The sequence below is a fragment of the Chrysemys picta genome, chromosome 1 (assembly GCF_011386835.1).
Source record: "Chrysemys picta bellii isolate R12L10 chromosome 1, ASM1138683v2, whole genome shotgun sequence".
Classification (NCBI taxonomy): domain Eukaryota; kingdom Metazoa; phylum Chordata; order Testudines; family Emydidae; genus Chrysemys; species Chrysemys picta.
This window is the reverse complement of record NC_088791.1, coordinates 180,148,940-180,167,219: the sequence shown is the minus strand read 5'-3', so window position 1 is coordinate 180,167,219 and position 18,280 is coordinate 180,148,940. Positions and strand designations below refer to the sequence as shown.

Here is an 18,280-nt window from a genome sequence, read left to right as displayed (position 1 = left end):
GTAACACTCATTCTCCTGATTCATTCAGAAATTATCAAGGGGCTTAACTGTGAATTGCTGAGTATTCTTAGAAGATCAATGGGAGTAGAAGGTACTCATATGAGCACATAACATGATCCAGATCCAACTGTAAAGTTTAAAGTTTTGTGATGTAGGAAAAGATACCTATTTTAGGGGCACAAGGCAAATGCCCGTGGTGTCAATCAAGCATTGAACTTACACTCTCAGAGGTGAAAGGCCAATAAGCACTAACCCATAAAGCTGAATAACTCTGAAAGACAAGGGTGGGTGAGATTTTTTTTTTTTAATTGTACCAACTTCTGTTGGTAAGTAAAACAAGTTTTTGTACCACGTAGAGCTCTTTAAGTCTTCAAAAGATACTCATTGGCCTCGGCTACACTGGCGCTGTACAGTGCTGCAACTTGCTGCGCTCAGGGGTGTGAAAACGTCCCCCCCCCCAAGTGCAGCGAGTATAGCGCTGTAAAGCGCCAGTGTAATCAGAGCCTGCAGCGCTGCACACTCGCTCGCAATGCTGCAAGCTACTCCCCTAGGAGAGGTGAAGTACATACAGCGCTGCGAGAACTCTCTCGCAGCGCTGGCGGCGCGACTACCCACGGCAGCGCTGTGAAGTCTCAAGTGTAGCTACGGCCTGAGTATAAGAGCTAAATGCAAGATGGAATGGATTGTTTAGCATAAGTAGTTAGCACATATTCTAAGGAAACATTCAAGGTAGAGTGGCTCATTTAATACCTCTGCAGCTATAGGACAAAAAGAGGGGGTGAGGGGTTACAGATTGTTGTAATAAGCAATAAATCCAGTGTTGTTGTAGCCATATCAGTCCCAGGATATTAGAGATACAAGATGGGGGAGGTATTGTCTTTTTTTTGGACCAATTTCTGTTGGAGAGAGAGACAAGCTTTCAAGCTACCCAGAGCTCTACCTCAGACCTAAGGGATAAAAGATATTACCACACCCACCTTGTCTGTATACTCACAGGGCATATATCTATTTTTGTTGTAAGATAAGCAAACAAGAGTTTGAAAATTTAAAAAGTGAAACATCTTACATTGAATTGGCTCATTTCATCCCAAAGGAGCCCAAATTACTTCATAGACTTTATTTATAGAGGAATCATTTCCCTCACCACTAATATGCAACCACACATAGGGCAGAAAGTGGCAACTGTATAAAAAATGCACAGCAACATTATGTTACAGTTTAGTACAGGGAATGATATAATAGTCAGTTGAAACTGTGTGTGGAATTCTAAGAACCAGAATGTATTTACTCTGAATCAAATTATTTTGCCATTATTTAAGCAAAACTCTAACTGAAATAAATGTGGATTTCGCTTGATTTAAGGACAGCAAAATTTAGTCCTCCAATTAGAAACTCCTTCTTTGCCTACCTTACAATTATCCTGAATTTTGTCATTCTTCTGTATTGTACATCCCTTCAGATTTGCAAGTTTTCATGATAGCAGGCCTCCATACAAGGTTAGGTTTTCATCAAAAATAGGCAGAATGATAAAAAATGCTATAATTTTTCCATACACTTTGATTTAGATCAAAGTTAGGATGCATAGATATAACTTTTGGGCTTCCTCAATTGTTTAGCCAACAGACAGCTGTCTGGTTATATTTGTTTTAAAGTATCTCAGCCTTTAAACCTAAGATATAACTCTGTTTATGGGATTTTGTCTTTTAGTGATATATAGTTAGGGGGGTGGGGGAATCAATCTAGGTCTAGATGTTGAAAGTCACCATGTAGGGTCAATACTAATTACACAGATGATTCTTGAGTGGTACAATACCACCTCTAGTATATACCAATGGGTCAGTTGTGCTACATAATTAAATGAGACAACATATTCATTTGTGAGAGAATTAATAGTACTACTGGAGTTATAGATTTGCATAATCATGTTGACTTTGAAGATTACACTTCAAAACCAAATTAATAATACCTTTCGCTAAAGTATGCCACAGAAATCCATGCTCAGACAGCTATGTTGTGTTGACCTAAACCACAACATCTTTATGATGATTCAGAGACCTAAATGCAATACCTTTGTCTATGGGCCATTATTTAAATGTGCTATATTTCCTGGAAGACATGAGACCTATAAACCAATGTTTGTTTTGTATTGATCCATTACTGCAATATTTTTACCTGTCAAAAATACAGAAAATGATGATAAAATATCAAGACTGTACCTTTCTCACAATACAAAATGTGTAAAAAGTATGTCAGGTACAGTATTTTACCACACACACACACACACACACACATATATACAAAAGCAAACATTCAGAATATTAAAATATCAACAAATATTAGACATATGGTTCAGCTTTTTATTTTATATACATAGGTCATCTGCTTAGCGAAGAAGGAGAGCTAATGATTTAGTTGGGGATTGGTCCTGCTTCGAGCAGGGGGGTGGACTAGATGACCTCTTGAGGTCCCTTCCAACTCTGATATTCTATTATTCTAATAACTGATGATATCCAGAAAGCTGAAGTGTTTAATGCCTCTTTTATTTAAGTCTTCACTAAAAACTTTAATGGTGGCCAGATACTCTACACTATTAATATTAACAATGCAAGTCAAAATAGGAAAAGAACAGATTAAAAATATTTAGATAAGTTAGATGTATTCAAGGCCGCAGGCCCTAGGGTACTTCAGGAACTAGCTAAAACAATCCTGGATCAATTAGCAATTATCTTTGAGAATTCTGGAGGACAGATGAGGTCCCAGAAGAGTGGAGATGGGCAAACATAGTACTTATCTTTAAAAGGGGAAACAAAGAATATCTGTGGAATTATAGGTGAGTCAGCCTAACTTCAATACCTGGAAAGATATTGGAACAAATTATCAAACAATCAACTTGTAACCACCTGGAGGAAAATCGCGGTATAAGGAATAACCAGCATGGATTTGTCAAGAAGAAATTATACCAAGCCAACCTAATTTCCTTCCTTGCCAGCATTATTGGTCTAGTGAAAAAGGGGGAAAGCAGTAGATGTGATATATCTTGATTTTAGTAAGGCTTTTAACCCAGTCCCAAATGACATTCTCATAAGCAAACTAGAAGCATGTGGTGTTGATTAAATTACCATACGATGGGTGCATGTAGCGGGATGGACACCCGCTCCTGCCCTGAGGGGTTGGAAAAGCCCTGCAGAGGGCTTGGGCTGGGCAAGGTAAAACCCTGGCTGATTGGGGGAAGTGGCTGGAGCTGGGTCACACCCTAATCAGAGCCCAGATGGCCTGTATAAAGAGGCTGGGAGCCAGAAGCCCAAGAATCAGAGGGGTAGCTGTGTTAGTCTGAATCTGTAAAAAGCAACAGAGGGTCCTGTGGCACCTTTAAGACTAACAGAAGTATTGGGAGCATAAGCTTCCGTGGGTAAGAACCTCACTTCAGATGCAACTGAAGAGTCTTTCTCTGCCTTCAGAGAGAGAAGGGCCTGGCTGCAGGGAGCTAGACACAGAGTACCTGGGGGGAGCAGGGCTGTGGAAAGGCTGAGGAGCTGGGGAGCTCCAGCCTAGAAAGCCCCAGGCTGTGGCCTAGGAGAAGACTAAGGGGTACTGGGGGTTGCAGAGGGCAGCCCAGGGCTAGGCCAAGGCAGCAGGTCCAAACCCAATCTTGCCTGTGATGAGTGGCCTATACTGCAGTCTGCCCCAGGGAACGGGGGTTAGTTGGAGACTGGCAGTGGCCTTATTCTGAGGTGAGGTAGGGATAGTGGGTGGGGGTTCCCCTGGGAGACCTAGTGTGTGTGGGTATTGCCAGGGGGCAGCACCCAGAGCAAAGGGCACCAGGGTCCTGGGAGGGACACGGGGAGCCAGTGCAGAGGACAAGGCGGACCACCGGCCTGCAGAGGGCGCTCCAGAGGCTGGTGAGCTAATTCCCTGGACAACCAGCAGGAGGCACCACAGGGGTGAGTCCGGACCTCCTACAGTGCACAACTGGTTGAAAGACTGTACTCAAAGAGTAGTTATCAATTGTTGCTGTTAAACTGGGAGTGCACATCTAGTGGGGTCCTGCAGGGATCAGTCCATGATCTGGTACTGCTTAATATTTTCATTAATCACTGGGGTAATGGACTGGAGAGTATGCTTACAACTGACACTAAGATGGGAGGGTTTGCAAGCCCTTTCGAGGACAGGATTAGAATTTAAAATGACCTTGACAAATTGGAGAATTGGTTTAAATTCAATAAGATGAAATCCAATAAAAACAAGTGCAAACTACTTCACTTAAGAAGGAAAAATCAAATGCACAACTACAAAATGGGGGATTAACTGGCTAGGTCAGGGATTGGCAACCTTTAGCACGCAGTCCGTCAGGGAAATCTGCTGGCGGGTCGGGACGGTTTGTTTACCTGCAGCCGATCGCAGCTCCCCCTGGCCGCGGTTTGCCATTCCAAGCCAATGGAGGCTGTGGGAAATGGCAGCCAGCACATCCCTCGGCCCGCACCACTTCCTGCAGCCCCCATTGGCCTGGAACGGTGAACTGTGGACAGTGAGAGCTGCGATCAGCCAAACCTGCGGACGCTGCAGGAAAACAAACCGGCCCGGCCCGCCAGCAGATATCCTGACGGGCCGTGTGCCAAAGGTTGCCAATCCTTGGGTCAGGTGGTAGTGCTGCTTAACAGGATCTGGGGGTTATAGTGGATCATAAATTAAATCAGAGTCAACAATGTGATGCAGTTGTGAAAAAGGTTAATATTCTGGGTATCATATGTAAGACCAGGGAGATAATTGTCCTGCTCTATTCAGCACTGGTGAGGCCCCAGCAGGAGTAATGTGCCCAATTCTGGGTGCCACACTTCAGGAAAGATGTGGACAAATTGGAGAGATTCCAGAGGAGAGATACAAAAATGATAAAAGATTTCGAAAATCTGAACTATGAGGGAAGGTTAACAAAACTGGGCATGTTTAGTCTTTAGAAAAGAAGGCTGAGTGGGTACCTGGTAACAGTCTCCAAATATATTAAGGGCTGTTATAAAAAGGATGATGATTGGTTGTTCTCCATGTCCACTGAAGATAAGACAAAAAGTAATGGGCTTAATCTGCCTAAGGGAAATTTAGGTTCAATATTAGGAAAAACTTTCTAAATAAAGATGGTTAAATACTAGAATAAATTACCAAGGAAGGTTGCAGAATGTCCATCACTGGAAGTTTTTAAAAAACAGGTTGGACAAACACCTGTCAGGGATCATTAGGGGTTATCCCCAGACATTCTTGGTCTTGTGCTCCCTAGTCTGAGGGTACGTCTACAGTACGAAATTAATTCAAACTTATTCTATTTGAATTTTTAGAAGCGATTTTATACATTCGGTGTTGTGTGTCCCCACTAAAGTGCATGAATTCGGTGGAGTGCGTCCACAGTACCGAGGCTAGCATCGAATGTCGGAGCGGTACACTGTGGGAACCTATCCCACAGTTCCCACAGTCCTCACTGCCCATTGGAATTATGGGTTAAGCTCCCAGAGCATGATGGGGCAAAAACATTCTCATGGGTTTTTCTGGGTGTGCCCCGTCACTCGCTCCTCGCCCCGTGAAAGCTATGGCAGACGCCATACTGCCAGCAGACGGTGCAGCACGGTGCACCAACTGTCTCCTGGTACTATGAATCTACCTCGCATATCCTCTCGTCTTTCTATCTACTCTTTTATCTAAACATTTCCCATCTTTTTTTGGCTACCGTGAACCAAGCAGCACAGCTTCCGCCGCAAACTCTGCTCTCCCACTCTTGCATCGCTAGCTAAGTTTTCTATATTATCTGTCCTGGGCTCATGTGCAAGCTACAGAAGACAATTCCCCGCCATTTCCCGGCCATCATGAACTGATCCGCACAGCTTCTGCCGCTTTTTCCATGTTGTCGGTCCTGAGCTCCCATGGAAGCTACAGACGGCAACAATTCCCTGCCATTTTTTGGCCATTGTGAACTGAGCCACACAGCTTCCGCTGCAAACTCTGCTCTTGCTTCCGCCGCAAACTCTGCTCTCCTGCTCTTGCAGCTCTAGAGAGCTTCCCAACTCCATGAAAGCTACAGAAGACAACCATTTACCGCCTTTTATCGGCCATCTTGAACCGAACAGGCCTCCTATGTTTCGCGCCCTTTTTCCAGGATTACCTGTGCAGGCGCCATAGCGCGGCAATCATGGAGCCCGCTCAGATCTCCGCTGCAGTTTTGACCATTGTAAATACCTCGCGCATTATCCAGCAGTATGTGCAGTACCTGCAAAACCGGGTGAGGAAGCGACAACAGTGCAATTACTATACTGATGAGGATATGGAGACAGACGTTCCTAGAAGCATGGCATGTGGTGATTGGGAGATCATGGTGGCATTGGGCCAGGTTCATGCCATGGAATGCCGATTCTGGGCCCGGGAAACAAGCACAGACTGGTGGGACCGCATAGTGTTGCAGGTCTGGGATGATTCCCAGTGGCTGCAAAACTTTCGTATGCATAGGGCCACGTTCATGGAATTTTGTGACTTGCTGTCCCCTGCCCTGAAGTGCAAAGACACCAAAATGAGAGCAGCCCTCACAGTTGAGAAGCGAGTGGCCATAGCACTGTGGAAGCTTGCAACGCCCGACAGCTACCGATCAGTCAGGAATCAGTTTGGAGTGGGCAAATCTACTGTGGGGGCTGCTGTGCCAGAAGTAGCCAATGCAATCATTGACCAGCTGCTATCAAGGATAGCACCTAACCCTAAGGTGCCACAAGTACTCCTGTTCTTCTTTTTGCGGATACAGACTAACACGGCTGCTACTCTGAAACCTATCAAGGATAGTGACTTTGGGAAATGTGCAGACCATTGTGGATCGCTTTAATGCGCTGGGGTTCCCTAACTGTGGCGGGGCGATAGACGGAATGCATATCCCTATCTTGGCCCCGGCACACCGGGGCGGCCAGGACATAAATCGCAAGGGGTACTTTTCCATGGTGCTGCAAGCACTGGTGGATTACAAAGGACGTTTCACCGACATCAACGTGAGATGGCCAGGAAAGGTACATGACACTCATGTCTTCAGGAACACTGGTCTGTTTGAACAGCTGCAGGAAGGGACTTACTTCCCAGACCAGAAAATTACTGTTGGGGACGTTGAAATGCCTATAGTTAGCCTCGGGGACCCAGCCTACCCCTTAATGCCATGGCTCATGAAGCCGTACACAGGCACCCTGGACAGTGGTAAGGAGCAGTTCAACTATAGGCTGAGCAAGTGCAGAATGGTGGTAGAATGTGCTTTTGGATGTTTGAAAGTGCACTGGCGCAGTTTACTGACTCGGTTAGATCTCAGCACAACCAATATTCCAATTGTAGTTGCTGCTTGTTGTGTGCTCCACAATATCTGTGAGAGTAAGGGACAGACATTTATGGTGGAGTGGGAGGTTGAGGCAGCTCACCTGGCAGCCAATTTCGCACAGCCAGACAACAGGGTGATTAGAAGAGTGCAGCAGGGCACGCTGCACATGAGAGAAGCTTTGAAAGCCAGTTTCATGACTGGCCAGGATATAGTGTGACAGTTGTGTTTGTTTCTCTTGAAGTTACCTGCCCCCTATATATATATATATATATATATAAGGAAATAAAGTCAAAATTATTTAAAAACTGTTCTTTATTATTTGTTGCACAACACATTGAGAAAAATCCGAAGGTAGACCGGGGGAGAGGAGGAGGGAAGGACAAGTCCAGAAACCAAATCAAAAGTTCGCATATGCCAGCTTTCTGCTGCTTGGGCAATCCTCTGGGGTTGAGTGTGTGGGTCCCCGTAGCCTCCCCCTTCATATTTTTGGGCATCTGGGTGAGGAGGCTATGGAACTTGGGAAGGAGGGAGGGCAGTTAGACAGGGGCTGCAGTGTCAGTCTGTGGTCTTGCTGCCTTTCCCACATTAGATCCACCATACAGTGGAGCATGTCAGTTTGCTCCCCAATGAGCTTGACCACAGCATCCTGCCTGCTCTCATCGCACACGTCACTCCTCTCTTCGTGTTCCTGTAATGCTTTATGGGACTCTGCAACTGTTTGCCTCCACGCATTCAGCTGGGCCCTATCAGTGCGGGAGGACTGCATGAGCTCGGCGAACATGTCATCCCGAGTTTGTTCTTTCCGCCTTCTCATCTGGACCAGCCTCTGGGACGGAGTAGATAGGGGCCACGTTGAAACATTTGCACCTGTGGGAGGAGAAAAAGGGAGGGTAGTATTTTAAAAGATACATTTCAGAGAACAAAGGGGACACGTTGGTGTGAGTAAGCCATCACACACGGCCGGGCAACAGAATTCAGCTTGCCGGCTGCCTAGGGGCACGCGGGGTTCTGCTTCTTCTACATTCATTTCAATGCTTTCAAACTGCTGGCCCCCCTTTCCCATAGCCAGCAATGCCTGGGGGGTCTGCCATATAAAAGGAGGGCCTGCGGGATCTCTGGGATGATCGCTTCACACAACACCCCCATTCCTTACCCCCCCCCCCCTCCACGTGGCTCCAATCAGGCTCTCACTCACCAGAAGTACCTTCTTCAGGGTCATGGTCCGGGAGCCCACCTTGGAAGTGGGGGGAGGCTATTGGCTCCAGCGTTAAGAATAATTCCTGGCTAAGGGGGGAAAAGGATTCCCCACTGTCCTCCTCCTCCTCCTCCTCTTCGTCTTCCAATGACTCTTCCTCCTCGCTCTGTGCAACTCCCCCCTGGCAGGTGTCCATGGACAGTGGTGGGGTAGTGGTGGCATCATCCCCCATAATTGCATGCAGCTCATAGTAGAAGTAGAATGTACGGGGCTGTGAGCCAGAGCGCCCGTTTGCCTCCCTGGTTTTTTGGTACGCTTGCCTGAGCTCCTTGATTTTTATACGACACTGATCTGTGTCCCTGGAGTAGCCTCTTTCTGTCATGGCCCTGGAGACTTTAGCATACATATTTGCGTTCCTTTTTTTGGAATGTAGTTCTGCCATAACAGACTCATCTTCCCAACATGCTATGAGATCCAATACCTCCCGTTCGGACCATACTGGAGCTCGTCTGCGAATCCGGGACTGCGTGATCTCCTGTGATGGTGGACTCTGCATGGTCACCTATGATGGTGAACTGTGTTGATGGTCACCTGTGCTGATGGTGACCAAACAAGAAATGAAATTTAAAAGCTCCCAGGGCTTTTCCTGCCCACCTGGCTACTGCATTGGTGTTGAGAGTGTTGTCCAGAGCAGTCACAGAGGCCAATAACATTAAATTGCATCCACCATACCTTTAACTCGGGATTGCGATCTCGATTTAAGCACTACTCCATTTGCCGGGGTGGAGTACAGAAATCGGATTAAAGAGCCCTTTAAATCGAAAAAACGGTTTGGTCGTGTGGACAGAATCTTTTTTTTTTTTTTTTTCAAATTAACTCGGCTAATTCCGAAATAACAGACTAGTGTTAGACCAGGCCTGAGTCAGGGAGAGTTCTGCAAGCTCCAAAGGTTCTTTTGGTCGGCAACAGTGAATGGGAGCATGAGCCACAATTGGTGGACACATACCATCCAGCATTATAACCCCTGCTGTTAAAACCTTCCAGTAAGTTCCTGATTGTTTTTTGAGAGGCCTTTACTTGTCTTGCAATCAGTCAATCACTACCCAAAGTTATTTCAAAATTAATGATGCCAACAAAGCAAAATATAAAGACACACACCACCTCAAAAAGTTTTCCACTAAAATCTGGGGGATTGGGGATGACTGAATGTCATGTGTGGTATGCTGTTCTAAGAAGCATTACAAGGTAAATAATTTCCCCTGTAACAGTACCAGTTAGGCAGGTTTTTCACTTCTGGAGAGCTAAAACGGCACAACCATAAAAATTGCAACAGGCAGCAATAACCCACCTACCAACGATATGAAAAAGAACTTTATATTTTTATTTATAAAATTTATATGTATTGTTCTTTTCCATATTGTTAGTTGGTTATTTTTTTGCTGCTTGTTGCAATTTTATAAATGAATGTGTATATGTGTATCCATATTATTTATAGACAGAGATACACAAACACATGCACAATAAAAGGGACAAGTAATATACCTTCCCCAAACCACCAAATTTAACCCATCAAAGACCTTTAAGAGGAGTCAAAAAGAGAAAAACAAAAAATAAAATAAAATATGTTTGGCCGACTAGAATGAGGGACATCCCAAAAGACACAAAACTATCAGGAGTGAGAGAGTTTGGGGTTGCCTATTTCAGAAACTGGTTCTTCATGTCTGAGAGATCACAGCAGGATTCCTAGACAGAGGCTAAATCAAAGCAAGCACTTTGTAAATGAAGTGTATGGAACTACCACCATGTAGCTGCTGCGTATAAGACTGCAATGGAAATTTGTTTGAGGCAGGAAGCAGAGCCCAGCCTCTCTCAGACATAATGAGTCCTTCTAATTTAGACCAGACAGGCCACAAAAATGCAAAATGCAATCAGGCAACTATTTCAACACAGTCCTCTTAGTGACACCGCTGCCCAGGGAATTGATGTCCGAGGAAACAAAAAGTTTGGTCGACTTTCTAAGGCCTTTAGTCCAGTAGAAGTAGAACCTCATGTACATTCTGATGTTTCATTCATTGAAAAGGATGGAATGAGCATGAACTTGTGGAAAGAATGTTGTCAGGGAAATGGGCTCATACAGCAGAGGTTAGTCACTGTGCTAAAGAAGAGTCTTATGAGCCTGTAGCTCCCACCTTACGCATGTCAAATTTGGTACAAGGTGCATCATTAACAAGAACCTGAAACTTGCTTTGTCTATCAGCAGATACCACTAAGTTAGTGCCACCAGGAAAATTAATGTCCACTTATGAAACTTGAACTCTCAGGTTCCAAGTGTCTCAGAAAAGGCCTTCATCAGCCTTTCCATAACCACATTAATATCCCATGATAAATGTGGGGCTTTTAAACACTACATTTCAAAAGTCGCAAGTCTCAAATGAAACTGATGAGGAGGGACTGCAAGGATACCTGTCTATTTTTCAGTAATTCATAAAAGGCTGAGATAACTGCTAGGTATAGCAGGATGCAATGTAGTCATAGCTGGGTCAGTCCCAGGATGTTAGAGAGACAAAGTGGGTGAGGTAATATATCTTTTATTGGACCAACTTCTGGTAGTGAGAGACACAAACTGTCAAGCCACACAAAACTGTTCTTCAGGTCTGGGAGAGAAACTCTTAGCATCATGTCCTTTCCCAGAAAAAGAGCTGTGTATGGCTTGAAAGCTGATCTCTCTCACCAACAGAAGTTGGCCCAATAAAAGATATTACCTCACCCACCTTGTCTTTCTAAGTGTAGCTGGATGAAGTTTAATTTCTACGTTAGACTCAGACAGGTGAAGAAGGTAGTCAAGTAGGACTTCTGCAGGTCAGGTAGAAGGATCAAGTAGGCCCTGCTTCCTCCATATCATTTCCACTTACAATTGTTCTGAGAAATTAAAAGGATTTGACTTAGCTGCTCACTGACTAAATACCCACAAAGCTCTACCTTCTCACAAGTCAGCTGTCAACAGCAATGCTTGCAGCATGGAGCTAACGGTAGTTTGGTTGTCAGTGATCAAAAGTCATATGCTCAGTCTAATGACTATGGCCAACTGCAAAAGAGTAATCAAACCTTTGTTTCTCCCTGAACTTTCCCATGACTCTTGGTACTAGAAATACAGTTGGAAAGGTATATAGGAGTCTTTTTTCCCAGTGGATGTATAAGGCAGCCCTGGTCAGGACAGTCTCTCTGATGCCATGATCAGAAAAGTTCAAAATCTTCCTCAGGTTAATAGCAAAGATCCACTTTCACTGTCCTCCACTAGAAGAAAATCATCTTCAGGCAGAGACCTACTTGGACATGTATACAAAGGGGGCCCAATTTTGATTTGGGTCTTTCAGCACTGTAGTCATATAAATAATAACTAATAAAAATTCTGGACACTCTATCATACAATAAACTGAGCAAAACTCAGTATTAAAACTATAGGTACATGAAAATAAGTACATGGTATCCCACTACTGTAATCCTCCACCTCTATCCCCATTTTGTTTGTCATTCATTGCAGTGTTGCCTCTAATTTAATTATTAGCTCCCTGGGACAAGGACCCTGTTAATTTTATTTGTTCTATAAGCACCACAAACAGCTTTGGAGAGTTAGAAAAAAATAACAACACTAATCCATTCCTATGGGACTCTTCCTTCAAGAAACATACAACAACTAATACATGTATATTTCTAGGATCAGATTTACACCTTACGCGCCCCTAAGCACAGCATCTTCAGCGCTTCCCCCCTCCTCCCCCACCTACAGCTTCATGTTTTCCTTGGAAAACCTTCGTGTTTTCCTTGGAAAATGAAACTTTTAACCCACTTTTAACTTTTAGGTGCCCCTAGAACGGCAGCACCCCTACGCATGTGCCTACTGTGCCTAATTGGAAACCCAACCCTGTATATTTCAAGATTCATGAAGTAGCAGACTCACTCTCCTGCACAAGATCTCTGAATAAAGATGCAGCAGCAATGAGCACAGGGCCAGACCAGATGATCTGGCAGCCTACCGTTGTGCAGGGATATAACAACTTGCACATTACCACCTTTATCATAAAATACAATATGCTATACTATATGCAAACAGAAAAATTTCACACCCAAGTAAGGTACAAAAGACTCTCCAAGAAAAAACAACTATATTATGCATTATTAAATATTCTAACTTTATGCTTAAAGTGTGGATAGTATGGTACAGTGATTTCCTATGCATTTTTAGCTTATTTTCTTTCACACAATTATACATTTGCCCAATTGCCTCTTGCAGGCCAGGCTACATTGTTGTACATTTTTGAATGCTTTTTAAATCAATCCCATAATAATTCCTATATAGGGTATTTGTTTGCTTCTAAAAGTTTTTTTTTTTTTCCATTGCACAAACTAAAGCTTACTATTTTGGTTCCAGTTGTAGTGATTTAGTACTATTTCCCCCACCAGATGGCAGTAACTTCAACTTAATATAAACCAGACTAGTTGCCACATGTTCAGCAAACAATAGTATTCTTTATGTTTGGGATTTTCATAAAAGGGATTGCTGGCTGTTAACATGGAGTTGTTTTAGATCCCCGTGATTTAATGACAAATCGGAGGGTAATGTTTTCTCCTAATGGCTAAGGTTAACTATGATCAGTGTGCTTTGCAAAGTAAACTGCAGTCTGTTTGTAACAAATAGCTCTTACTCTGACCCATTTTTTATTATACCTGAAATTCACTGGTTGCATTTTGAAAATGGTGGGGATTTTACCTCAGTTATATTTCCTTCTTTTTTCCTTCCCAATATTTGTCCACAAGTAACTGCCAATATTACACCAAGTTTTAACTAATTTAATGATCACTTCATGTGTATTAGTGCATATGTTAATAATTATAGAGTATTAATAATTTAAAATGCTGATTATTCAATATTTTAACAAACGTATGTCTTCCACTCACTTCTAGACTTTCATGAGCTGAATGACGCCTCACCAAATCTTTGTCCCCAATGAAATAAACTTGGAAGAAATAATGGAAGCTCCTTTTGTTGGTAAGACATGTCAAACATATACAGCAAGTGATCAGACTTTTGTTATTTTGTTAGCTCTTGTTAGTTTGGTATGGCTTAGAAATGTATGCTTTGTGTTCCAGGCACCAAAACTTATAACAGAGGTTCCTGTTCCTAGTTTTTTTTATGAAGCATTATGCCAGTAGTCTGATTGTTAGCCCACCCTAACTCAGCTTCCTCCACAGCAAATATGTAATGGCTTCATTTTTTAGAAAGCAAAATAAATAAGCTATTCATGAATCATTAAAAACCTTTTGCTAGAAGGGCAGAGACTTATGGAGAACATAAAATAGATCCAGCTATTATTATACCTAGATTAAAGCTACATCTCTGCTTCAAGATCAATAGTGTTAAAAGTAAACAATACTAACATGATATATCCATACATAAATATTCAAATTAATTTTACCTTTTCTTAAATTCATGATTCCAATTTTAAAAACTGTTAGATCTGGTCTTCCTTTGATGTGCAAGTGTAAATCCCAATATTAACATTAATATGATCTGGAGGTGAACATATTCTTACATGGACACTCAGAAATACTGTTTTGGATAGGCGTGACATAAATATATGGTGCAGAAGATTTCTGTTTGATTTACACAAAATTCAAATCTAATACCTTTGAATTTGTCATGGAAAACTTGAAAACAACAAAACATGCCTTTTTTAACAAATAACTTAGTTCTCTTCTGTTCTTTACTCCTAATAAAAGTCAAAATAATACATCTTTTTGCCTATGTAAAAATTTGTTATGGGTTCAGAAATGGAAATTATTTATTACATAAGAACGGCCATACTGGGTCAGACCAAAGGTCCATCCAGCCCAGTACCCTGTCTACTGACAGTGACCAATGCCAGGTGTCCCAGAGGGAGTGAACCTAAAAGGCAATGATCAAGTGATCTCTCTCCTGCCATCCATCTCCACCCTCTGACAAACAGAGGTTAGGACACCATTCATTACCCATCCTGGCTAATAGCCATTAATGGACTTAACCTCCATGAATTTATCTAGTTCTCTTTTAAACCAGCACATCCCCCGGCCTGCACCGCTTCCCGCAGCCCCCATTGGCCTGGAGTGGCGAACCGCAGCCAGTGGGAGCCGCGATTGGCTGAACCTGCAGATGCGGCAGGTAAACAAACCAGCCCGGCCCACTAGGGTGCTTACCATGGCGAGCCACATGCCAAAGGTTGCCGATCCCTGGACTAGATGATCTAATGGTCCCTTCACTCCTTCAATCTCTATGAAATATCTGGATCACTATGTATTCAGATTGAGATAATTTGCATTCCTTGCAAACCAGAGGTGAAATTCTGACCCCACTGAAGTCAAGGGCAAAATTCCCATTGAATTAGAATCATAGAATATCAGGGTTGGAAGATACCTCAGGAGGTCATCTAGTCCAACCCCCTGCTCAAAGCAGGACCAATCCCCAGGCAAATTTTTGCCTCAGATCCAGGGCCGCCAAGAGTGGGTTTGGGTCCCGTTGAAAAAAAATTCAGGCCCCCCAGCAAGGGCGGACCAGCTAAACAGGGCTGACGAGGGGCGGGGGGGGGAAGCTGGGGAAACCGGGCCCCTTCTGGACCGCCGGGCCCCGGACTGGCTAAACAGGGCTGATGAGGGGGAAGCTGGGCCCCCTTCCAGACCACCGGGCCCTGGTAATTTGTACCGGCTTCCCCTCTCTCGTCGGCCCTGCTCAGATCCCTAAATGGCCCCCTCAAGGATTGAGCTCACAACCTGGGGTTTAAAGCAACAGAGGGTCCTGTGGCACCTTTAAGACTAACAGATGTATTGGAGCATATGTCTGACAAAGTGGGCTTTCACCCACAAAATCTTATGCTCCAATACATCTGTTAGTCTTAAAGGTGCCACAGGACCCTCTGTTGCTTTTTACAGATCCAGACTAACACGGCTACCCCTCTGATACTTGACAACCTGGGGTTTAGCAAGCCAATGCTCCCCCCAGATATGGCCAGGATTTAATTCTAGGTTCCTACCTTAGGTTCTGCTAGTTCTGAACACTATCAACTTGCAGAATGATTGCAACAAATTCAAATTCACATCCAGAAAAAAAAAACATTCAAAAGCATGGTACTTAAGTGGGAAAATTTCCCATCATTTTAGTTTGCAAAAACATTAGCTGCAAGTGTGCAACTATCCATGTTAATGTTGGATTATGGACACCTGTAATTGAAATTTCAAATAAAGAATTCAAGACTTACCCCTAATCTGTGAAACAAAAAGGATCTTTTTGCAAAAGTCATAACGGCAGTCATCCACCTGGAAGAAATACAGTGAATCAAGATGAGGGTAAAATATTAAAAGGATCATATACCAAAGCCAGACACTTCAAAATAACCCAGTGACAATATATTTAGCTCCTTTTCAAAATCAATTAAAATTATATTACAAAAATACTGGAGTAAAAGAAGGAAAAAGTCTTGTCTTTTAGCTTACAAGATTAGATAAATTTCTTCAAGATACTAACTGCCAGAGAATTACTGTACATCAGTAAATCAAGAATTTTGAATAGTATAACCATATACTGATATTATTAGCCAGATGGATGATGGTACTCATCCACTTTGCTTTCATTTAATACAGAAATAAAATTTTACACTCTGAAAGAGTAACCCAATCTTTATGTAAAAAGAAGTACATAATTACATAATAATAACCTCCAACACTGTAGTTATGTTATAGTAAGGTGTAGTGTTGTGAGGCATTATTGTAAAATATTTTAACTGAAGAAAAATTTATTTTATCTTCTATTTGTGAAACTACATATTTGTATTGTATCATAAAATGAGTTTAGAAAATATAGAAATCTTCACTCCAGTTACATGCATATTTTAAGATATTTGATTTCTTGCAAAAAATGTAGCTGAAGCAGTTTATATACATAGCTACAGTTTCAGAGAGGAAATTAAATTCTGTCATTTCTTGAAATAATACAGCCTGTTGGCCTTGAGTATGTAAAGCTTTGATAAATTAATATATTGTATTTTAATATTAATTATATTTTAATATAGTAGCTGAATTATGCTGTATTTATGTTGCCATTACAATGTAATTACAATGTGACTGGATTTTGTAATACTTGTAATGACTGCTTATTCATAATATCTACACATAGTAATTTCTCTGAAGTTATAGCTGTCACACAAAATCACTAAAAGTTTAAATGTCAAAAAATAAAAATAAAAATTTATTTTAGCATAGCTACTGTTTATTTTGTATAGCTGGATTGTAAATGTACATGCATTCATAATGAAACAGAGGACAAGCACAAGTAATTCAGCTACATGGTCGACCTCTGGTTATAGGATTTTGTATAGGCACATACAGAAAACAAAAACATAACCAAAGTAATTTACAGTATAACTTTTTAAATATGAAACTTAAGGGATAATAAGTTATTAAATCATGTAGCTAATCTTCAGGTAATTATGGTGCAGGGGTAGCTACTCCATAGTTAAGTTTGCAACCAGTTTCCATTTTTAACGTCTTATTTTAGCCCCCTGAACCTATTTTTATTTTTAAGACATTAAAAAGTAGTATAAATTTTTGATTGTGTTAAGTGGCCTTTTTGTCATCCTTCATATGTTACATCTACAAAAATTATTCACAGTCAGTGTAAAGTTGAGTTTTATATCCTGAGATTAGTGTTGAAAGAGAAGTATTCATTTTGAGTTGAGGTGGTTGTGTTGCAATGAAATAAGTATTACTCTGTACTTGACAGTGAGAAATGTGTGGCAGTTTAAGATGATGGCCCCAATCCTAGAGGAAATCCACATGTGCTCAATTTACACACTGTGGGTAGCGTCCCACTGAAATGTTTGTCATCAATGGGATTATTCACAATGTATTAAGTAAAGTTTAGACACAAGTCTTTCCAGGATCAGGCATTATATTGGCTTTAACTTTTTCAATTCCTTGCTCTTAAACTTTGTAAATTATGTGATAGGTCAGTAAATTGTTACATTCAGCAACCTTAGTTGGCTTTTTAAATGTGTGTTTTTTGTTTTTGTTTGTTTCTGGAAGTTCAATTAGTGTTAAATACAAGTTTGAAAAAGCACCACCACTATGTAATTATACTGTAACTACAGTGTAATTACAGCTACTACATTATAAAGTGTAACTGTGGTATGGCTACTGTCTTATGATACTGCCACCTAATTTGTCATTAACAAAAAATGACTAGAGTTTGACATAACTTCCCCCAGAAAATAAGAAAAGTGATGTATGATCATATAATTAAAACATTAATGTAATGATCAGATAGGCTTTTCTTTTCAACAGTTGGTATTTTAACTAAAAGTGACAACAGGAGGAAAATGTGAGGAAGACCTACTGAAACTAGGTAGTTAGGAAAGGAAAAAAGAAACAAGTTAGATTAATATAGTCACTAATTCATCTTTCCCAGGAGCATAAGTATGTGCGGGAGACGGGAGGGAAGAAAGAAAGAAAAAGTAATGGTGATGGCGGAGTGCTAATCCAGTGTTCAAAGTGGATCCATCTCTAATAAAATATGGTTATAAAAAGCCTTCAGCAGTAGCCCATGTATTATGAGCAACTCAGTCAAAAAAACAAACAAACAAGCAAGCAAACCACGTGTGCAGCCACAGCTTTTAGTAGCATTTTCCTTTGCTGCTGTATAACTCCTGAATTTCACCTTGCAGTGAACAAATTAAATCAGG

General features: G+C 41.9%; 1 protein-coding gene across 41 annotated transcripts in view; it reads right to left on the bottom strand.

Annotated features, from left to right (window-relative positions):
* Nucleotides 1-18,280, bottom strand: part of LOC112059026 (uncharacterized) — a 439,279-nt gene that overhangs the window by 221,024 nt on the left and 199,975 nt on the right. For 18 of the 41 annotated variants that reach the window (XR_010594439.1, XR_010594424.1, XR_010594426.1 and 15 more), the window contains one exon: nucleotides 15,803-15,860. The exons of 11 other annotated variants lie outside the window; for them this stretch is intronic. Coding sequence is in view for 12 of the 30 variants with exons in the window: in XM_065575948.1 (XP_065432020.1) it covers nucleotides 7,800-8,188; nucleotides 8,517-9,072 (945 nt within the window). In the remaining 18 variants the exon portion in view is untranslated. Of the gene's footprint in view, nucleotides 1-7,623; nucleotides 8,189-8,516; nucleotides 9,113-15,802; nucleotides 15,861-18,280 lie in introns of those variants that run through there. 12 more of the 41 variants (XM_065575985.1, XM_065575977.1, XM_065575971.1 and 9 more) reach the window with 2 other exon arrangements.